This window comes from Sphaerodactylus townsendi, linkage group LG05 (genome assembly GCF_021028975.2).
Source record: "Sphaerodactylus townsendi isolate TG3544 linkage group LG05, MPM_Stown_v2.3, whole genome shotgun sequence".
Taxonomy (NCBI): domain Eukaryota; kingdom Metazoa; phylum Chordata; class Lepidosauria; order Squamata; family Sphaerodactylidae; genus Sphaerodactylus; species Sphaerodactylus townsendi.
The window spans coordinates 14,545,426-14,568,545 of NC_059429.1; the positions used below are offsets into that span (position 1 = coordinate 14,545,426).

The window sequence follows — 23,120 nt, forward strand, 5'->3', positions numbered from 1 at the left end:
ATCTGAATTCCCCAGATAAGCCTCCACAGCTCAAGCGGCAGAGCTGGGAATCAAACCCGGTTCCTCCAGATTAGATACACGAGCTCTTAACCTCCTACGCCACTGCTGCTGCTCCAATTGAACCTTTCACACCAGCAATTTTGACAAAAACATTTATACAGCATGAAAAGTTAACTTTAATTAACTTCACTAAATACCAGCTCGAAGTTTAGGAATTTGACATTTGCGCCTCCAATTCAGGAACCTGTGCTCGGCTCTGGTTGAGGTTAAAATCCGAAGGTCTGATTGGAGAAATCAAAATCTGCAGCCTTTTCCTGTCATTAAAATAAGCCTTCTGGAAAGAAGAGGTGGAAAAAAACCACAGTTCGAGTCTTCAGAAAGCAGAACGAATAGCAGCAACCACACAGGGACTGCTCACTGTCCACAAGCAAAAAGAGGTAGCTATCTCCAAGGTGCAATATAGATTCTGCTCCAAAAGAAAAACCTACACAGGCTACCAAAGACAAACAAAAAGAACTTGAGGGGGGCGGGGGAGAGAAATCACTGCTTCAAATGGACACTGGCCCATAAAGGCAAAAGGAAAAGAGAGCTTGCCTTTACTGGCATAACTTCATGCCCAGATTGAAAACTGATGCCGACGGGAAATTCACTGTCAGCCCCAGCATAGCTGTGGAAGTGCGAACAGGTAGGACAAGTAGGCCAAGCGGATGCTGTCACTTGCCACTTGCTAGGACAGCCGTAGGGCAAAACTTGGGAGACTGAATTAGGTCTTCTCCTAGGAAGCCAGCAGTGGAACCAGCAACGAAGATAAACACGTTAAAAAAAGATCAGCAATATTTATCTCTGGGGGACCAGAAATGGGTGCTGCAAGATCTGGCACCCCACCCACACAGTTTCATGAGGAATGATTTCAAGCGGCAGTCTAATGGGGAAGGGGCAGCACAACCATTTGCTGCTAGGAAGAAGTGCTTGGTGAAGCCAAGTTAAGAACATAAGAACTAGAGTGCTGGATCAGACCAGAGTCCATCTAGTCCAGCACTCTGCTACTCGCAGTGGCCCACCACTGCGTTTGGGAGCTCACGTGCAGGAGGTGAAAGCAATGGCCTTCTGTGGCTGTTACTCCTGAGCACCTGGTCTGTTAAGGCATTTGCAATCTGAGATCAAGGAGGATCAAGATTGGTAGCCATAGATCGACTTCTCCTCCATAAATCTGTCCAAGCCCTTTTTAAAGCTATCCAGGTTAGTGGCCATCACCACCTCCTGTGGCAGCATATTCCAAACACCAATCACCCGTTGTGTGAAGAAGTGTTTCCTTTTATTAGTCCTAATTCTTCCCCCCAGCATTTTCAATGGATGCTCCCTGGTTCTAGTATTGTGAGAAAAGAGAGAAAAATGTCTCTCTGTCAACATTTTCTACCCCATGCATAATTTTATAGACTTCAATCATATCCCCCCTCAGACGTCTCCTCTCCAAACTAAAGAGTCCCAAACGCTGCAGCCTCTCCTCATAAGGAAGGTGCTCCAATCCTTATGAGGAGAGGCTGCAGCGAAGAGTGTTAGAGCAGGAGTAGGAACCTTCCAGATAGCCAGGAACTCCACGAGATTCCCATCAGTTTCTGTCGGTCAGCATGGCCAATTGGCCATGCTGGTAGGGGCTGATGGGAATTGTAGTTCCTGAACATCTGGAGAGCCGCAGGTTCCCTACCCCTGTGCTAGAGTGAGGGAGAACAGGACAGAGGGGCATGCCTGGAGCTCGGAGGGGGGAAATCATGCACACTATACTTCATTACACATTAACCAACAGTTGACTTTCAGAGTGAACCTGAGAGTCAGAGGTAGTGGGCGGGGGGGGAGTCCTTTCCACACTTCTTATATCAGAGTACAGGGGTTGCTAGTGCCACAGATCTGTGGGATACTGAAAGAAGAAAAAGCAGCTGAGGGTTTTATTTCTATGTTCTCAAGAGAGGGAGGTCCCAATCCCTTACCTTAAAGTACATAATTTGAAAAAAAAAAGTGAAGGGAAGCAGCCAGGGGGCATCAATCCCCACCCACCAGAGAGTGATGCCACCTGAAACTATTCACTTCAGCAGCAGAAGAAGCCCTTTCCACTAAAAACCCGTGCCAACTCATGGAAGTTACTGGGACACCAGCTTTGCTTCTTTTGAGATTTGCTCCATTTTGGGCAGCCAGGCAGCACACTCTTGACAGGCAGAAAATACCAGGTTCAGCAGCCTCAGGAAACACAAAACAGGCTCGCTTTTTCCAATTTAAGGAAGCACGCTACATGGAAACTTGAGAACCAGTGGATCTCTGTAAGCTATTTGCATCCTGCTTCTCTGGCTAGGAAAAGAGGCTCATGGGAGCAAGCTGCCCAAATCTACCAGACATACTTGTGTAAACAGGCAGGAAAGAGGAAGGCGGAATGACAGAACTAGATGTGTAACAACAGCAGGAGCATCCCATTGGTTTCTCTCCTCTGATACGAACTTTCAAATAAATCTAAGCAGGACCCTGAGTCTAGGCCGAAGTCAAGAAGGAGAAGAGTAGAAGAAGAGTTTGGATTTATATCCCCCCTTTCTCTCCTGTAGGAGACTTAAAGGGGCTGACAATCTCCTTGCCCTTCCCCCCTCACAACAAACACCTTGCGAGGTAGGTAGGGCTGAGAGAGCTCAGAAGAACTGTGACTAGCCCAAGGTCACCCAGCTGGCATGTGTGGGAGTCCACAGGCTAATCTGAATTCCCCAGATAAGCCTCCACTGCTCAAGCAGCAGAGTGGGGAATCAAACCCGGTTCCTCCAGATTAAAATGCACCTGCTCGTAACCCCTGTGCCACTGTCAAACATAGACAGGGTTTGCCAACTTCACAGGGTCATGGCTTCCACAATCCAGTGAGCTTGGAAGGACCCCATGGCATGCAGCCGAGGCAGGAGACAGAGCCCCCCTGATATGGTTGGTTAACCCTGCTACTGGGGTGCATCAGAGTGAACCTGGACCATTTTAGTCCAAATAGAACCAGAGCTACAGATATTTGTTCTCGAGGGAAGGCAGTCAGATTAAGGGTCTGCCAGTTACCTGCCTTGTTTCCAACCAATTAAAAATGCCAACTGTCACCCTGGGTTTGAAGGCTACGCTTCATTTCATGGAAGTCATCCGGACACACCTTTCTACTCATGAGCAGATATCTGCCTCAAAAATGCAAAAAATAAAAAGCACCTTCAGATCGGTGGTTCCCAAACACTAAGCATTGTCCAGATCATAAACTCTTAAAAGCTACCCTAAGAGGTCAAGCTTGGATTCTCACATCACCTGGAGTTTGAGGGAAACCAGGGTCACCGTGGGGCTCACTGCACTTTCAAGGACCACAAAAAAAGGTGGTGTCGGGGCAGTCAAAAGGAAGGCTGCCAAAGCAGTTCTGGGCAAAGCCTGCCTGCTCTAGTCTTCTTGCCTACAGCTCCCCTGTTCTGCCTCCTCACCACCTTCCTCTATTTTTAGGATTGCTACAAAGCTCTGTTCCAACTGGGCTTTCTGCCTTCACACAGTAACACGCCAGTGTTGCAGAAACTGCAGGGCTGCCTTTCTTGGCACGAGCAGGCGTGTCCCCGCTGCAATGCTTCCCTACGCTGGAAAAAAAAATGGCAGAGGTGTGCTGGAGCCCACTTCCCAGACTTAAAAGGCAGAGATGCATCTTGGATAGCATGACATGGTAGGGGCTAAGGGTGGTGCAGCCCAGACCTGCATCATATGCTCCCCAGCTAAAGCCCCTCCCAAGTCAGTGGATCTGATCTCTGTCAGAAGGAAGGTCTTGAGCTGGAAAAGCTGAAGGACAGCACAGCTTTGTTGAGCAGGCAAGGGCAGAAGGACATGCTCTTAGAATTTATAACGGGTCTGGCCCTACCAGAGGCTTCTCACTGCCTGCCAACCACCAAGTCAAACGTTGCACAACTGCATTCCCTGGAGGGCTATGCATGTATGCACATGTACAGCACAGGCCTAAGCAGCGGACTAAATAAAGTCTTCACTTTTGGCCATGAGTTCCTGGTTCTAGCCCCAGACTCTCCAAAAAGGCCCAGTGTTTTGATCCGGGAGGGAGGGAGGCAGCACTGCTTAGAAGACTCCTAACCTCTGCCTAGAAATGTCTTGATAACACATCCAATCACTTCCTCATACATCCAGCTCTGGCCGAAAGCCACACTTAAGAACACCTTGCAATCAGTTACTTAACTGCAGTCAAATGAATACTTTTGACTCTGGACGCTTCCCAAGAAATGCTGGAAAATGTGCTCCCTCTCTACACTGCTCCCAACCCAAAAGCCATAAGGATGGCCAGTCCAGAAAGCGGATCCGGGAAAGAAGCCAGAGCCAAGGGCATGGCACTCTGTCCCTTCCCCTGCACTCTTGTCCCTGCGCAGCAGATGCCAGAGAAGGTAAAGGTAGTGGCAGAAAATGCAGTCAAGTTGCAGCCCACTTACAGTGACTCTGCAGGGTTTCTAAGGCAAGAGGTGAACAGAAGAGGCCGACTATTGGCTTTCTCTGCTAGTGATCTTGGTCTTCCTTGGTGGTCTCCCATTTAATTACTAACTGGGATCAACGCTGCTCAGTTTCCAAGACTGACAAGAGCAGGCTAACTAGAGAGCTGCAAAGGAGCTGGCTGCTAGGCTGAACACCAGAACATTCCCACAACACAGCATTAAATATTTTTGGCACGCAGATAACCAGGCAATGTCTGCAGGCCTGGTGACCTAGATGCGTGTTATTCCCAAGCAGAGAAACCATTATGGGTTTTTTCCTTTCCGCCTTCGTTTGTGAAAAGCGCCCAGGGAGGCAACCCGCTGTGACTCCTCCCATTTTGCAGACTGGGGAAGCAAGACTGAGATACCCACAATGCCCAATGTCACCCAGGATGTCCAGAGCTGAATAGCGCTGAACACAAAGGTTACCACAACAAACCTGAGTTTGCACTGAGAAGGCGCAACAGAGGGCCACAGCCAGTGTTCTTCAGTGAGCAGAACTTTTTGACGTAACACTCTCAAAGAAGCAGTCTGAAATTTGGGCACGGTTACACTTTTAAGAGGCCCAAACCAAGACCTATTTTTATTACGCAGCCTCTGCCAGACTTACTTTTTAACATTCGCTTCCCCATTGGGGATCCGACGCAGCTTCTTCTTCTTCAGGATTTTGACTGCTCTCCTACAGAGGGTTTCAGAGTCCAGCATCTCCTTCACCTTGCCGTAAGACCCTTCACCAAGCAAGTCCCCCATCAGGTATTTTCCTATCAGCTTGGCCCGCTTCCGGCGGGGCTGATAAATTACTTCGGTCGAGTCAATGCGATGGATGAAAGTGTCCATTCCCACCGACATCAGTTCACTCTCGACAAACATGCCCAGCTGCTGAGGTTCCTCCAGATCCATCTTGAAATCGACCGTGCAAGCCTGCTGTTTCCCCTCAATACAATCACCAGCTTCAAAAAGGTGGCCCCAAAGGCTCGCAAATCCAGTTTCTGATTTTTTAAAAAAATGCTCCCTTTATTCCAATTTATTTGGGGAGGCGGGTAAAATGAGGATCAGTAGAGGTAAGTGGGAATTCTCCAGAAGATTGTACGAACGTTTTAAGTTGAAATGTAAAATAAAAGCCTGTCAGATGTCAACCCAAGCCCATTCACCTGATTCAATAGTGCCTCTTTTAAAAGGGATGGGGAAGAAGGAAAATCACCTAAGCTGCTTTCAATTTTTTGGTCTTCTCCCGCTGCTCCAAGTCTTTCTGACCAGCTGTTTTCCTTAGCAAGTCCAAACTTTTTGGGTTCATCAAACTTTAAGTCATCTTCGAAAGACTTCCAGGGTTTGAAATCAAAACAACATCCAGGATCTCTTTAGGGACTTTCCATTACTAGCAGGTCACAGCGGATCCCAATTCCAAACTGTGAACTTCAGAATCCAGGGCCCTCTCCACCACTCTAACCACCCAGGTATGACCTCCGTCACAGATCCTCTCAGCCGTTGGGAAGCTGGAACCAAGTCTCTTTGAAGGAATTTTCAATACTGATTTTAGCTGCTTCTCTTTCACCTTTCACAAAGGTCCGAGGCCTGCCGTGTCTAGTAAGCACTTTCAGGGGCATCCTTCAACCACCTGGGGTCTACTTGACACATGATGTGTCACCCCACTGCTTCAGGTATTAAGGCAGGCAGGCAAGCAATTAAAACCCTACTTAGGTCTCGCACAACTAAAGACCAGAAATTGTGACAGGTGCAAACAAACTTCTCACAAGGCACACTTTTTACACCAATCCCCAAATATACTTATCTTAAAAAAATCACAGACTACTACCCTTGAAAAATAACCTCATCTTTCAGCAGTTCTAAGAATTTCCAGAAAAGGTTTCACCCAATAAGCCCAGCTAATGAAAGTAAAGCCCGTTTCTAAACACACCTCTCCACACGTAACTCCTTACCATTTCAACAGTGGAAAACAACACTGTGTTCCAAAATACACAAAGTCAAAGCAAAGTTATTCTTAGCAAAAGCGTGGGAAAGAATTAAAGAAACTGGGCTCTTTCTTTTACAGGCAACCGTGCTCTTCTTCAACCTAGCACTCAAAGAACAACGCCTAACAAGAAGGAAAAATCTGGACAGGTGATCTGACTGTTTCACTCTCAGTCCCCTCCTCTTCCTGAGTAACCAAGTTTTTCCTACAAAACCTATAAAAATAAGGGATTGAGTTAAGACTCCTTCTCTCCAATGTTAAGAGAAGAAGGAGGCGACCTCACCATTTGGCAACCACACACCTCAACTCGTCAAGGGATGCCCTTACCACTCCATGACATCACACTGGACAGAACGGCCCCTTCTGCTACTTTTTTGGTTGGCAAGGAGAATCTTAGTGATACTGAAAAGGTGCCTGCTCACGAACTCCACAAGTGCACTCGCAGACCCTACACAGCAAAAGTAAGGAGAAAGGTGCCAGCCCCTTCCCCACCAAACAAAATGAGATCTTTAGCAACTAGAGCGGGGGAACAGATAGAGGGGTTGAGCTCCCATTCCATAAGGAGAAGAATGGAAGGACAGCAGCTGTACCCAATGGGCAGAAGAAGGGGAAAAAACCAACAGCAGAGGACAGAGATGACCCTTCCTTCTCAAAGAATCACTTCTTGGCAGGCCACTTCCCAAAAAAGGGGCTCAGCTAATAAGAGCCCCCCAAACTTCCTTCGCTAAACTCTGGCACCAAAAACCCTAGTTAAAGCAGTCAACAGACATCCTTAATCGTCTATCCTCTCCTTACACAGAAGCAGCCCACTGTAAACGCCCATTAACACCCTCCAATAGACTAACCTAACCTTCCCCCCCCCGCCAAGAAGCAGCGATAATAAATAGAAGTTGTGCCTCCTCCTCCACACACGCTAACACGGCCCCCCCTCTCCAAAGTGGGAGACCCCCCCCTCCCGACTCGTAAATAAATAAGCCGCCTGCTGCTTCTTGCCTCAGCTACACCTTTACCCCCCCCCCTTTCAAAAGGGAGGCCCGAGCCCTGAGCTGAAGCAGGGTGCTGCTGCTGTGGTGCCTTTCCTTGGGGCCCTCCCCGCTGGGCCTGGCGAGGAAATGAGAACGACCCTGGGGTTCTCCCGGGGTCGGCTGTAGGGCGGCCTGCTCGCCTGGACGACCCCCTCCTGTCACTACGTCAAGCCGCCTCGCCCTTTCCTCGCCTTCCTGCCGCCGCAGCTAACACGCCGCCGCCATTTTGTTTACCTCCCCCCCCTTTTGCCCTCCCTCACTGACGCTCCGCGAGCCCCGCCCTCTCTCCCTGCGGCGCATGCGCACGATCCTATTGGCGACAGAGCGCCCCAGTCGAGTTTGGGGTTTTTTTTTTAAGCTGTTGTTATTGTTCCTCCCCCGTCTCCTTTCCCTCCCCTCCTGACTCCGCCTCCGCGGAGATCTCGGGTAACGATTGGCTTAGTTGGCATCTCTTTGGTATCCTTATTGGATTTTTCAGCGAGAGGCGTACCCGATGGAAAAGAGCCGGAGTGAAGGAAGATAATTGGGCGGGAGAGGGAAAGGGGAGGGCCTAAACCGGGGCGGGGGCGGGGCAAAGGGAGTAGAGATCGTGGAGTGAAGGAATGGATAGATGTTACCATGGTGACGTGTAAGTGGAGGCGCTGGCCTAGTGCCAGCTGATCATTCAGGGAGATTTCTTACCAATATGTATGTTTTCTTCCTGCTTTACTTGCTTTATTTCAGGGGTTTTATTGTGCATTAATGTGCATTAAGAATGAAATGTGCATTAATGCAAAAATGTGCATTAAGAATTAAATTATTTTTTAAACGAGAAAAATAAATTATGACTTGTGAAACCATTACAAATAAAAATGCAGAAATATAACAAATGTTAAAGTAAATATTATAACTGTAATATATATCAAACACACACATTTATTTATATAAATGCTGGCCCTTCCTTATATCACACACACACACATTTGTAACATTATATACATTATTTATATGAGCATAAAGTTTTTTTGCAGCAGATATTAACTTACAACATTAAAAGGAAAACCAATATAAAATCAGTTACCATAAAATACTCATTATAATATGTTGTGAGCGCTTTCTCATTTCGTAACAAGGATTTAGGATTGCCAACTCTGGGTTGGGAAACACCTGAAGATTTGGGGGGCTATAAGGCCATTGAGTGCACCTTCCCAAAATGGCCGTTTTCTCCAGGTGAAACTGATCTCTGTTGCCTGGAGATCATTTGTAAACCTTGGAGAGCTCCAGCCAGAGCCTGAAGGTTGGAACTCTGGTGTCCAACTTCTTAGCAAAGTTATGATCACCAATCAGCAAAGAAAACAAACAATACAGAAAATAAAGCAACTGATCAACACTAACAGCCATTAGAATATCAACCTTATGCTACGGGAGGAAGGGGGTGGGAACTACACCAAACTACCTACAAGCCAGGACCGGTGAGTAGGTTTTAACCCAGCACTTGAAAAGATGTTCTACAGGTAAAGCGTCCATACAGAAACAGCCCTGTTTGCAATTAGGCTATTGATAAACATGACTGGCAGGTATCAATTTTAAAAAGGAAGACAGGGAGATAAATTCCAATTTGTTGAAAACAGTCCCACAAAGATGTAGCAAGGCTGTATATATTTCTGCCAACTGGAGCCAGCACTGCCTGCATCTGATAGAGTGGGCTCCAATCCCAAATATTTATACCACCATAAATCTATTAGTCTTTAAAATGCCGTAATACCTTAAGCAATACGATGGGAATATCTTGGTTATGATCTGCAGGTATGCAATTACTTTCTCTCTCTATTCGAGATGCATACATTCAACTCATAACGTGTAGGGACTGAGGAAACGTTTCACATACTTTCAATTCACTTTAGTTCACCAGTGGATTTCACCATTTCACAGTCAAATCCAGTTGCAAAGTGCATTGAAAGTGAATTGAAGTGGACTGAAAGTGCATTGTTAACATGTGTGAAAGCACTGGCACACCCTCTCCCCTTCCTCCTGTTACCACTGAGAATTAATTGTATTTATTAATTACTCATATCAAATGGCATTTACTAATCTTTCCATGTTATATTAATTGCTTGCTTTTATTATGAGACTAATTATTTGTAGCGACTCACCTCTAGAAATAAGAAATCTCTGACTCTCAATTTGAGCTGAATAAGGAGAGTCAAGCAGCATGGATGTCTAAGCTTAATGCTGATTAGGCAAGCCCTGAGGGCACAGGAAGAACACTAGTTTAATACAAGCCTCTAAAACATAACAAAAGGAGGCCCTTGAAGCTGCTGGCAATATTCAGGCCAGGAGTAAATCCTTCTGACTGAACCAAGGTCAGAGAAAGAGAGTTGAGTAAAATTAAGATAGTTTAGAGCAGTGTTTCCCAACCTTTTCGAGGTCAGGGTACCCTTGACCTCACTCTTCATATCTCACGGTACCCCTGCGGCCACCCTCCACCTTCCCCTCCAATTGCCCCTGCTTGCCACACATCCCACCTTCCCCTCCCAGGGTGAAGGGAAGCACGGGGTGTGTGTGGCTGCTGACCTTGTGGCAGGCCCTGCCCCATGGGCCAGCTCCATGTCCTTGCTGGCGCCGGTGGAAGACACCACAAAAATGAAGGGGGGGCGGTAGTGTTGCCGCGGTACCCCTGGGACATGCTCACGGCACCCCAGGGTACCACGGTACCCTGGTTGAGAATGGCTGGTTTAGAGCATAGGTGTCAAACTCACGGCCCTCCAGATGTTATGGACTACAGTTCCCATCATCCCCTGCCAGCAAGATGGGAACTGTAGTCCATAACATCTGGAGGGCCGCGAGTTTGACACCTGTGGTTTAGAGGTATATGTATCATTAGCATTAGGAGAAGATGAAGGTTGCATTTTGTTTTAGGCTTACCAATATTTCTTTGTATCTTCTTTGTTCTGTCATTATATTTAAGCTTGCAAAGACCAGAGCCCTGAAACAATGTCAAAGGTTGCTAAGTGTCTGGGAGAAAACTTTGTCTTAATGAAGTGGGGAAAAGTACCTGCTCCAATGTTTTCCTTATAATTAACCTTGGGTTGGATGGAATGTACTAATGTGTCTGTAATAAAGAGATGATTGATCTGTAACAAAGTGCTTATTTATTTATTGCTGATTAGCTTTATACTCAGCCTCTATCTCCCTCGAGGGGCTCTTGCATGTGTACAACAATAAACATAATATAAACATAAAATGGCTAAATCTTTGAAAGCAGTGATAAAACAGTAAAAGCTAGAGCAGATGCGTACAATAGAAAAATACTAGCGTAGATATAAATGGCGCCCAGCAGCTCTATTATTCAAAATCCTCTCCCCAAGAGGGAGGAATGGCAGGTCCCATTGGAAGGACAAACAGCCCAGATGTAGAGGGCCATGAAAGGGGGGAGAAGGGGGCACCATCAGCGGCCGAGCTCCTCCAAAGCGTCTCAAGTGGAACTCACCAAGGTCCTGCAGGGTCTCAATAGTTGAGAGTAAAGAGCGCCCAATGGCCGGGGCCAGAGCCGTAAAGGCCCTGGCCCAGGTGGAGGCCAGCCACATCACCAATTATGAGAATTACCAAAGAAAAACAACAGTATATCAAAGATTCTTTAGACCTGCCAAAGATTCCCCAAAAGTAATATGTATCTGTAAAACTCTAGTGACTGAAGGACATTAAGTCTTTTTGTATGTTATTCTAAGATGTCAAGGATTCTGTGATGTATGGGAATTTGATGACTCATCATGTGGAGTTTTCTTATAAAAGAGATGGTTTCAGAAGCCAAAGCTGAGTCTCCCTTCCGGGGTGTTTCTGCAACCCAAACCATCCTTAATAAACTTACTAACTACTTTAAGAGCCCTTGTTTCCTGTCAATTTCTTTACCTCTCCAAACGGGAGTGGGTAGCTCATCCTGTTCCCTAATGGGGGTAACACTCCCATGATACTGCTGCGCCTGTATAGAATGAGGCAGACTTATAAAAAACAGTAATAAAAATTAATTAACAGCCTGCGGCTGTGCGTGTTTTTGAAGAAGAAAGCCTCCCTGGTTTCTGTGGGGGATATCCACCTGGTAATGCTCAAAGGACTGTGAGCCCCATTCATTCAAATCAAAATTTTGATGGAATGTCAATTCTCTTAGTTACTAGAAGACAAAGACCTGAAAAGAGGACACTTTTGCATCTTTCATGTAGAACTTTAAAAAAATATTACCACGGTGTTATTTTTTTTTATTATTATTATTATTATTATTATTATAAAACAGTTATACACAGCAAACAAGATCAATATGCTGGATTTTGTATTACATCACACGTCGGACACTTCCCAAGCATCTAGGACTGTGTGATGTATCGACGAATAATGCGTGCAGAGCCTAGTAGGGTGGCCTTTTGCAGCTGACATATGGTGATTTTGTCAGCTACCAATTACTTTTTGGCGTCGCTCAAGATCTTCAGGCACTGCACCCAGTGTGCCGATCACCACTCAGAACCACCTTGTACTATTTTGTGCCAGAGTCTTCGTAGTTCAATCCTTAAATCTTCAGATCGTGTAAGTTTTTCCAGTTGCTTCTCATCAATCCTGCTGTCACCAGGAATTGTGCAACATCAACTATTCACACTTTCTTTTTTTTTCCACAATCGTGAGGTCAGGAGTATTGTGTTCCAAAACTTTGTCAGTCTGAATTCGGAAGTCCCAGAGTAGTTTTTAATGTGTTCATTTTCAGTGACCTTTTCTAGGTTTGTGATTCTAACCAGTTCTTTGTCACAGGCATCCCCCACCCCCCCCCCCCCCGGAAGAGCACACCCCCCCCCCCCCCCCCCCCTCCCCCCCCGCACCCCCCCCCCCCCCCCCCCCCCCCCCCCCCCACCCCCCCCCCCCCCCACCCCCCCCCCCCCCCACCCCCCCCCCCCCCCACCCCCCCCCCCCCCCACCCCCCCCCCCCCCCACCCCCCCCCCCCCCCACCCCCCCCCCCCCCCACCCCCCCCCCCCCCCACCCCCCCCCCCCCCCACCCCCCCCCCCCCCCACCCCCCCCCCCCCCCACCCCCCCCCCCCCCCACCCCCCCCCCCCCCCACCCCCCCCCCCCCCCACCCCCCCCCCCCCCCACCCCCCCCCCCCCCCACCCCCCCCCCCCCCCACCCCCCCCCCCCCCCACCCCCCCCCCCCCCCACCCCCCCCCCCCCCCACCCCCCCCCCCCCCCACCCCCCCCCCCCCCCACCCCCCCCCCCCCCCACCCCCCCCCCCCCCCACCCCCCCCCCCCCCCACCCCCCCCCCCCCCCACCCCCCCCCCCCCCCACCCCCCCCCCCCCCCACCCCCCCCCCCCCCCACCCCCCCCCCCCCCCACCCCCCCCCCCCCCCACCCCCCCCCCCCCCCACCCCCCCCCCCCCCCACCCCCCCCCCCCCCCACCCCCCCCCCCCCCCACCCCCCCCCCCCCCCACCCCCCCCCCCCCCCACCCCCCCCCCCCCCCACCCCCCCCCCCCCCCACCCCCCCCCCCCCCCACCCCCCCCCCCCCCCACCCCCCCCCCCCCCCACCCCCCCCCCCCCCCACCCCCCCCCCCCCCCACCCCCCCCCCCCCCCACCCCCCCCCCCCCCCACCCCCCCCCCCCCCCACCCCCCCCCCCCCCCACCCCCCCCCCCCCCCACCCCCCCCCCCCCCCACCCCCCCCCCCCCCCACCCCCCCCCCCCCCCACCCCCCCCCCCCCCCACCCCCCCCCCCCCCCACCCCCCCCCCCCCCCACCCCCCCCCCCCCCCACCCCCCCCCCCCCCCACCCCCCCCCCCCCCCACCCCCCCCCCCCCCCACCCCCCCCCCCCCCCACCCCCCCCCCCCCCCACCCCCCCCCCCCCCCACCCCCCCCCCCCCCCACCCCCCCCCCCCCCCACCCCCCCCCCCCCCCACCCCCCCCCCCCCCCACCCCCCCCCCCCCCCACCCCCCCCCCCCCCCACCCCCCCCCCCCCCCACCCCCCCCCCCCCCCACCCCCCCCCCCCCCCACCCCCCCCCCCCCCCACCCCCCCCCCCCCCCACCCCCCCCCCCCCCCACCCCCCCCCCCCCCCACCCCCCCCCCCCCCCACCCCCCCCCCCCCCCACCCCCCCCCCCCCCCACCCCCCCCCCCCCCCACCCCCCCCCCCCCCCACCCCCCCCCCCCCCCACCCCCCCCCCCCCCCACCCCCCCCCCCCCCCACCCCCCCCCCCCCCCACCCCCCCCCCCCCCCACCCCCCCCCCCCCCCACCCCCCCCCCCCCCCACCCCCCCCCCCCCCCACCCCCCCCCCCCCCCACCCCCCCCCCCCCCCACCCCCCCCCCCCCCCACCCCCCCCCCCCCCCACCCCCCCCCCCCCCCACCCCCCCCCCCCCCCACCCCCCCCCCCCCCCACCCCCCCCCCCCCCCACCCCCCCCCCCCCCCACCCCCCCCCCCCCCCACCCCCCCCCCCCCCCACCCCCCCCCCCCCCCACCCCCCCCCCCCCCCACCCCCCCCCCCCCCCACCCCCCCCCCCCCCCACCCCCCCCCCCCCCCACCCCCCCCCCCCCCCACCCCCCCCCCCCCCCACCCCCCCCCCCCCCCACCCCCCCCCCCCCCCACCCCCCCCCCCCCCCACCCCCCCCCCCCCCCACCCCCCCCCCCCCCCACCCCCCCCCCCCCCCACCCCCCCCCCCCCCCACCCCCCCCCCCCCCCACCCCCCCCCCCCCCCACCCCCCCCCCCCCCCACCCCCCCCCCCCCCCACCCCCCCCCCCCCCCACCCCCCCCCCCCCCCACCCCCCCCCCCCCCCACCCCCCCCCCCCCCCACCCCCCCCCCCCCCCACCCCCCCCCCCCCCCACCCCCCCCCCCCCCCACCCCCCCCCCCCCCCACCCCCCCCCCCCCCCACCCCCCCCCCCCCCCACCCCCCCCCCCCCCCACCCCCCCCCCCCCCCACCCCCCCCCCCCCCCACCCCCCCCCCCCCCCACCCCCCCCCCCCCCCACCCCCCCCCCCCCCCACCCCCCCCCCCCCCCACCCCCCCCCCCCCCCACCCCCCCCCCCCCCCACCCCCCCCCCCCCCCACCCCCCCCCCCCCCCACCCCCCCCCCCCCCCACCCCCCCCCCCCCCCACCCCCCCCCCCCCCCACCCCCCCCCCCCCCCACCCCCCCCCCCCCCCACCCCCCCCCCCCCCCACCCCCCCCCCCCCCCACCCCCCCCCCCCCCCACCCCCCCCCCCCCCCACCCCCCCCCCCCCCCACCCCCCCCCCCCCCCACCCCCCCCCCCCCCCACCCCCCCCCCCCCCCACCCCCCCCCCCCCCCACCCCCCCCCCCCCCCACCCCCCCCCCCCCCCACCCCCCCCCCCCCCCACCCCCCCCCCCCCCCACCCCCCCCCCCCCCCACCCCCCCCCCCCCCCACCCCCCCCCCCCCCCACCCCCCCCCCCCCCCACCCCCCCCCCCCCCCACCCCCCCCCCCCCCCACCCCCCCCCCCCCCCACCCCCCCCCCCCCCCACCCCCCCCCCCCCCCACCCCCCCCCCCCCCCACCCCCCCCCCCCCCCACCCCCCCCCCCCCCCACCCCCCCCCCCCCCCACCCCCCCCCCCCCCCACCCCCCCCCCCCCCCACCCCCCCCCCCCCCCACCCCCCCCCCCCCCCACCCCCCCCCCCCCCCACCCCCCCCCCCCCCCACCCCCCCCCCCCCCCACCCCCCCCCCCCCCCACCCCCCCCCCCCCCCACCCCCCCCCCCCCCCACCCCCCCCCCCCCCCACCCCCCCCCCCCCCCACCCCCCCCCCCCCCCACCCCCCCCCCCCCCCACCCCCCCCCCCCCCCACCCCCCCCCCCCCCCACCCCCCCCCCCCCCCACCCCCCCCCCCCCCCACCCCCCCCCCCCCCCACCCCCCCCCCCCCCCACCCCCCCCCCCCCCCACCCCCCCCCCCCCCCACCCCCCCCCCCCCCCACCCCCCCCCCCCCCCACCCCCCCCCCCCCCCACCCCCCCCCCCCCCCACCCCCCCCCCCCCCCACCCCCCCCCCCCCCCACCCCCCCCCCCCCCCACCCCCCCCCCCCCCCACCCCCCCCCCCCCCCACCCCCCCCCCCCCCCACCCCCCCCCCCCCCCACCCCCCCCCCCCCCCACCCCCCCCCCCCCCCACCCCCCCCCCCCCCCACCCCCCCCCCCCCCCACCCCCCCCCCCCCCCACCCCCCCCCCCCCCCACCCCCCCCCCCCCCCACCCCCCCCCCCCCCCACCCCCCCCCCCCCCCACCCCCCCCCCCCCCCACCCCCCCCCCCCCCCACCCCCCCCCCCCCCCACCCCCCCCCCCCCCCACCCCCCCCCCCCCCCACCCCCCCCCCCCCCCACCCCCCCCCCCCCCCACCCCCCCCCCCCCCCACCCCCCCCCCCCCCCACCCCCCCCCCCCCCCACCCCCCCCCCCCCCCACCCCCCCCCCCCCCCACCCCCCCCCCCCCCCACCCCCCCCCCCCCCCACCCCCCCCCCCCCCCACCCCCCCCCCCCCCCACCCCCCCCCCCCCCCACCCCCCCCCCCCCCCACCCCCCCCCCCCCCCACCCCCCCCCCCCCCCACCCCCCCCCCCCCCCACCCCCCCCCCCCCCCACCCCCCCCCCCCCCCACCCCCCCCCCCCCCCACCCCCCCCCCCCCCCACCCCCCCCCCCCCCCACCCCCCCCCCCCCCCACCCCCCCCCCCCCCCACCCCCCCCCCCCCCCACCCCCCCCCCCCCCCACCCCCCCCCCCCCCCACCCCCCCCCCCCCCCACCCCCCCCCCCCCCCACCCCCCCCCCCCCCCACCCCCCCCCCCCCCCACCCCCCCCCCCCCCCACCCCCCCCCCCCCCCACCCCCCCCCCCCCCCACCCCCCCCCCCCCCCACCCCCCCCCCCCCCCACCCCCCCCCCCCCCCACCCCCCCCCCCCCCCACCCCCCCCCCCCCCCACCCCCCCCCCCCCCCACCCCCCCCCCCCCCCACCCCCCCCCCCCCCCACCCCCCCCCCCCCCCACCCCCCCCCCCCCCCACCCCCCCCCCCCCCCACCCCCCCCCCCCCCCACCCCCCCCCCCCCCCACCCCCCCCCCCCCCCACCCCCCCCCCCCCCCACCCCCCCCCCCCCCCACCCCCCCCCCCCCCCACCCCCCCCCCCCCCCACCCCCCCCCCCCCCCACCCCCCCCCCCCCCCACCCCCCCCCCCCCCCACCCCCCCCCCCCCCCACCCCCCCCCCCCCCCACCCCCCCCCCCCCCCACCCCCCCCCCCCCCCACCCCCCCCCCCCCCCACCCCCCCCCCCCCCCACCCCCCCCCCCCCCCACCCCCCCCCCCCCCCACCCCCCCCCCCCCCCACCCCCCCCCCCCCCCACCCCCCCCCCCCCCCACCCCCCCCCCCCCCCACCCCCCCCCCCCCCCACCCCCCCCCCCCCCCACCCCCCCCCCCCCCCACCCCCCCCCCCCCCCACCCCCCCCCCCCCCCACCCCCCCCCCCCCCCACCCCCCCCCCCCCCCACCCCCCCCCCCCCCCACCCCCCCCCCCCCCCACCCCCCCCCCCCCCCACCCCCCCCCCCCCCCACCCCCCCCCCCCCCCACCCCCCCCCCCCCCCACCCCCCCCCCCCCCCACCCCCCCCCCCCCCCACCCCCCCCCCCCCCCACCCCCCCCCCCCCCCACCCCCCCCCCCCCCCACCCCCCCCCCCCCCCACCCCCCCCCCCCCCCACCCCCCCCCCCCCCCACCCCCCCCCCCCCCCACCCCCCCCCCCCCCCACCCCCCCCCCCCCCCACCCCCCCCCCCCCCCACCCCCCCCCCCCCCCACCCCCCCCCCCCCCCACCCCCCCCCCCCCCCACCCCCCCCCCCCCCCACCCCCCCCCCCCCCCACCCCCCCCCCCCCCCACCCCCCCCCCCCCCCACCCCCCCCCCCCCCCACCCCCCCCCCCCCCCACCCCCCCCCCCCCCCACCCCCCCCCCCCCCCACCCCCCCCCCCCCCCACCCCCCCCCCCCCCCACCCCCCCCCCCCCCCACCCCCCCCCCCCCCCACCCCCCCCCCCCCCCACCCCCCCCCCCCCCCACCCCCCCCCCCCCCCACCCCCCCCCCCCCCCACCCCCCCCCCCCCCCACCCCCCCCCCCCCCCACCCCCCCCCCCCCCCACCCCCCCCCCCCCCCACCCCCCCCCCCCCCCACCCCCCCCCCCCCCCACCCCCCCCCCCCCCCACCCCCCCCCCCCCCCACCCCCCCCCCCCCCCACCCCCCCCCCCCCCCACCCCCCCCCCCCCCCACCCCCCCCCCCCCCCACCCCCCCCCCCCCCCACCCCCCCCCCCCCCCACCCCCCCCCCCCCCCACCCCCCCCCCCCCCCACCCCCCCCCCCCCCCACCCCCCCCCCCCCCCACCCCCCCCCCCCCCCACCCCCCCCCCCCCCCACCCCCCCCCCCCCCCACCCCCCCCCCCCCCCACCCCCCCCCCCCCCCACCCCCCCCCCCCCCCACCCCCCCCCCCCCCCACCCCCCCCCCCCCCCACCCCCCCCCCCCCCCACCCCCCCCCCCCCCCACCCCCCCCCCCCCCCACCCCCCCCCCCCCCCACCCCCCCCCCCCCCCACCCCCCCCCCCCCCCACCCCCCCCCCCCCCCACCCCCCCCCCCCCCCACCCCCCCCCCCCCCCACCCCCCCCCCCCCCCACCCCCCCCCCCCCCCACCCCCCCCCCCCCCCACCCCCCCCCCCCCCCACCCCCCCCCCCCCCCACCCCCCCCCCCCCCCACCCCCCCCCCCCCCCACCCCCCCCCCCCCCCACCCCCCCCCCCCCCCACCCCCCCCCCCCCCCACCCCCCCCCCCCCCCACCCCCCCCCCCCCCCACCCCCCCCCCCCCCCACCCCCCCCCCCCCCCACCCCCCCCCCCCCCCACCCCCCCCCCCCCCCACCCCCCCCCCCCCCCACCCCCCCCCCCCCCCACCCCCCCCCCCCCCCACCCCCCCCCCCCCCCACCCCCCCCCCCCCCCACCCCCCCCCCCCCCCACCCCCCCCCCCCCCCACCCCCCCCCCCCCCCACCCCCCCCCCCCCCCACCCCCCCCCCCCCCCACCCCCCCCCCCCCCCACCCCCCCCCCCCCCCACCCCCCCCCCCCCCCACCCCCCCCCCCCCCCACCCCCCCCCCCCCCCACCCCCCCCCCCCCCCACCCCCCCCCCCCCCCACCCCCCCCCCCCCCCACCCCCCCCCCCCCCCACCCCCCCCCCCCCCCACCCCCCCCCCCCCCCACCCCCCCCCCCCCCCACCCCCCCCCCCCCCCACCCCCCCCCCCCCCCACCCCCCCCCCCCCCCACCCCCCCCCCCCCCCACCCCCCCCCCCCCCCACCCCCCCCCCCCCCCACCCCCCCCCCCCCCCACCCCCCCCCCCCCCCACCCCCCCCCCCCCCCACCCCCCCCCCCCCCCACCCCCCCCCCCCCCCACCCCCCCCCCCCCCCACCCCCCCCCCCCCCCACCCCCCCCCCCCCCCACCCCCCCCCCCCCCCACCCCCCCCCCCCCCCACCCCCCCCCCCCCCCACCCCCCCCCCCCCCCACCCCCCCCCCCCCCCACCCCCCCCCCCCCCCACCCCCCCCCCCCCCCACCCCCCCCCCCCCCCACCCCCCCCCCCCCCCACCCCCCCCCCCCCCCACCCCCCCCCCCCCCCACCCCCCCCCCCCCCCACCCCCCCCCCCCCCCACCCCCCCCCCCCCCCACCCCCCCCCCCCCCCACCCCCCCCCCCCCCCACCCCCCCCCCCCCCCACCCCCCCCCCCCCCCACCCCCCCCCCCCCCCACCCCCCCCCCCCCCCACCCCCCCCCCCCCCCACCCCCCCCCCCCCCCACCCCCCCCCCCCCCCACCCCCCCCCCCCCCCACCCCCCCCCCCCCCCACCCCCCCCCCCCCCCACCCCCCCCCCCCCCCACCCCCCCCCCCCCCCACCCCCCCCCCCCCCCACCCCCCCCCCCCCCCACCCCCCCCCCCCCCCACCCCCCCCCCCCCCCACCCCCCCCCCCCCCCACCCCCCCCCCCCCCCACCCCCCCCCCCCCCCACCCCCCCCCCCCCCCACCCCCCCCCCCCCCCACCCCCCCCCCCCCCCACCCCCCCCCCCCCCCACCCCCCCCCCCCCCCACCCCCCCCCCCCCCCACCCCCCCCCCCCCCCACCCCCCCCCCCCCCCACCCCCCCCCCCCCCCACCCCCCCCCCCCCCCACCCCCCCCCCCCCCCACCCCCCCCCCCCCCCACCCCCCCCCCCCCCCACCCCCCCCCCCCCCCACCCCCCCCCCCCCCCACCCCCCCCCCCCCCCACCCCCCCCCCCCCCCACCCCCCCCCCCCCCCACCCCCCCCCCCCCCCACCCCCCCCCCCCCCCACCCCCCCCCCCCCCCACCCCCCCCCCCCCCCACCCCCCCCCCCCCCCACCCCCCCCCCCCCCCACCCCCCCCCCCCCCCACCCCCCCCCCCCCCCACCCCCCCCCCCCCCCACCCCCCCCCCCCCCCACCCCCCCCCCCCCCCACCCCCCCCCCCCCCCACCCCCCCCCCCCCCCACCCCCCCCCCCCCCCACCCCCCCCCCCCCCCACCCCCCCCCCCCCCCACCCCCCCCCCCCCCCACCCCCCCCCCCCCCCACCCCCCCCCCCCCCCACCCCCCCCCCCCCCCACCCCCCCCCCCCCCCACCCCCCCCCCCCCCCACCCCCCCCCCCCCCCACCCCCCCCCCCCCCCACCCCCCCCCCCCCCCACCCCCCCCCCCCCCCACCCCCCCCCCCCCCCACCCCCCCCCCCCCCCACCCCCCCCCCCCCCCACCCCCCCCCCCCCCCACCCCCCCCCCCCCCCACCCCCCCCCCCCCCCACCCCCCCCCCCCCCCACCCCCCCCCCCCCCCACCCCCCCCCCCCCCCACCCCCCCCCCCCCCCACCCCCCCCCCCCCCCACCCCCCCCCCCCCCCACCCCCCCCCCCCCCCACCCCCCCCCCCCCCCACCCCCCCCCCCCCCCACCCCCCCCCCCCCCCACCCCCCCCCCCCCCCACCCCCCCCCCCCCCCACCCCCCCCCCCCCCCACCCCCCCCCCCCCCCACCCCCCCCCCCCCCCACCCCCCCCCCCCCCCACCCCCCCCCCCCCCCACCCCCCCCCCCCCCCACCCCCCCCCCCCCCCACCCCCCCCCCCCCCCACCCCCCCCCCCCCCCACCCCCCCCCCCCCCCACCCCCCCCCCCCCCCACCCCCCCCCCCCCCCACCCCCCCCCCCCCCCACCCCCCCCCCCCCCCACCCCCCCCCCCCCCCACCCCCCCCCCCCCCCACCCCCCCCCCCCCCCACCCCCCCCCCCCCCCACCCCCCCCCCCCCCCACCCCCCCCCCCCCCCACCCCCCCCCCCCCCCACCCCCCCCCCCCCCCACCCCCCCCCCCCCCCACCCCCCCCCCCCCCCACCCCCCCCCCCCCCCACCCCCCCCCCCCCCCACCCCCCCCCCCCCCCACCCCCCCCCCCCCCCACCCCCCCCCCCCCCCACCCCCCCCCCCCCCCACCCCCCCCCCCCCCCACCCCCCCCCCCCCCCACCCCCCCCCCCCCCCACCCCCCCCCCCCCCCACCCCCCCCCCCCCCCACCCCCCCCCCCCCCCACCCCCCCCCCCCCCCACCCCCCCCCCCCCCCACCCCCCCCCCCCCCCACCCCCCCCCCCCCCCACCCCCCCCCCCCCCCACCCCCCCCCCCCCCCACCCCCCCCCCCCCCCACCCCCCCCCCCCCCCACCCCCCCCCCCCCCCACCCCCCCCCCCCCCCACCCCCCCCCCCCCCCACCCCCCCCCCCCCCCACCCCCCCCCCCCCCCACCCCCCCCCCCCCCCACCCCCCCCCCCCCCCACCCCCCCCCCCCCCCACCCCCCCCCCCCCCCACCCCCCCCCCCCCCCACCCCCCCCCCCCCCCACCCCCCCCCCCCCCCACCCCCCCCCCCCCCCACCCCCCCCCCCCCCCACCCCCCCCCCCCCCCACCCCCCCCCCCCCCCACCCCCCCCCCCCCCCACCCCCCCCCCCCCCCACCCCCCCCCCCCCCCACCCCCCCCCCCCCCCACCCCCCCCCCCCCCCACCCCCCCCCCCCCCCACCCCCCCCCCCCCCCACCCCCCCCCCCCCCCACCCCCCCCCCCCCCCACCCCCCCCCCCCCCCACCCCCCCCCCCCCCCACCCCCCCCCCCCCCCACCCCCCCCCCCCCCCACCCCCCCCCCCCCCCACCCCCCCCCCCCCCCACCCCCCCCCCCCCCCACCCCCCCCCCCCCCCACCCCCCCCCCCCCCCACCCCCCCCCCCCCCCACCCCCCCCCCCCCCCACCCCCCCCCCCCCCCACCCCCCCCCCCCCCCACCCCCCCCCCCCCCCACCCCCCCCCCCCCCCACCCCCCCCCCCCCCCACCCCCCCCCCCCCCCACCCCCCCCCCCCCCCACCCCCCCCCCCCCCCACCCCCCCCCCCCCCCACCCCCCCCCCCCCCCACCCCCCCCCCCCCCCACCCCCCCCCCCCCCCACCCCCCCCCCCCCCCACCCCCCCCCCCCCCCACCCCCCCCCCCCCCCACCCCCCCCCCCCCCCACCCCCCCCCCCCCCCACCCCCCCCCCCCCCCACCCCCCCCCCCCCCCACCCCCCCCCCCCCCCACCCCCCCCCCCCCCCACCCCCCCCCCCCCCCACCCCCCCCCCCCCCCACCCCCCCCCCCCCCCACCCCCCCCCCCCCCCACCCCCCCCCCCCCCCACCCCCCCCCCCCCCCACCCCCCCCCCCCCCCACCCCCCCCCCCCCCCACCCCCCCCCAAGTTTGGATTTATATCCCCATTTTCTCTCCTGCAGGAGACTCAAAGGGGCTTACAATCTCCTTGCCCTTCCCCCCTCACAACAAACACCCTGTGAGGTAGGTGGAGCTGAGAGAGCTCAGAAGAACTGTGACTGGCCCAAGGTCACCCAGCTGGCGTGTGTGGGAGTGCACAGGCTAGTCTGAATTCCCCAGAGAAGCCTCCACAGCTCAGGCGGCAGAGCGGGGAATCAAACCCGGTTCCTCCAGATTAGATACACGAGCTCTTAACCTCCTACGCCACTGCTGCTCTGTAGCGCCAATGGGGCTGGGCGGGGGCACGACGGGGGCGTGGCCGGGCATTCCAGGGGCGGGAAACAAATGCACGCAGGCGCAGGCTGCCACGCACGCCGGTGCACCTCCTGCTAGACTGCTTCAAGTTCTGCGCGCTACTGCTGAGAGGAGGGGCATAACTAAGGCAAAAATGACGTGGCAAAATCACCAATTAGTAACCTCCTCTCAGCATACACAAATAATTAGTAACCTACTCTCAGGAACCTGTGAGAACCTGCTGGATCCCACCTCTGCTCTTATCCCACCTGAGACAATTATATTTTCTTGTGCACATCTGAGTGAGAGAACAGAAATGACCCTGGTTTCCAAGTCTCTGGAGGATGTATTATCACAGAGCTAATGAATAAAGAATAGTGTGCCACAGTACTAATAGGTAATGAAGACTGGTGATCACTCCGCTGGACAAGTGTCTGGTTTCACTGGTGAAACAGGGTATGGCGTGGAATAGCTCTGAATTTCCGCAGCCCTCCCTAGCAGTATACCACCAGAGAAACTACGCGCA

The 23,120-nt window shown here is 67.0% G+C and overlaps 1 protein-coding gene across 1 annotated transcript in view; it reads right to left on the minus strand.

The window, feature by feature from the left end:
• STK11 (serine/threonine kinase 11) overlaps nucleotides 1–7,746 on the minus strand; it is a 90,486-nt gene extending 82,740 nt beyond the window's left edge. The window contains exon 1 of the mRNA XM_048495996.1: nucleotides 5,119–7,746. Coding sequence (XP_048351953.1) covers nucleotides 5,119–5,408 — 290 coding nt within the window. The 5' untranslated portion in view covers nucleotides 5,409–7,746. The remainder of the gene's footprint in view (nucleotides 1–5,118) is intronic.
• Nucleotides 7,747–23,120: the final 15,374 nt, after the last annotated feature.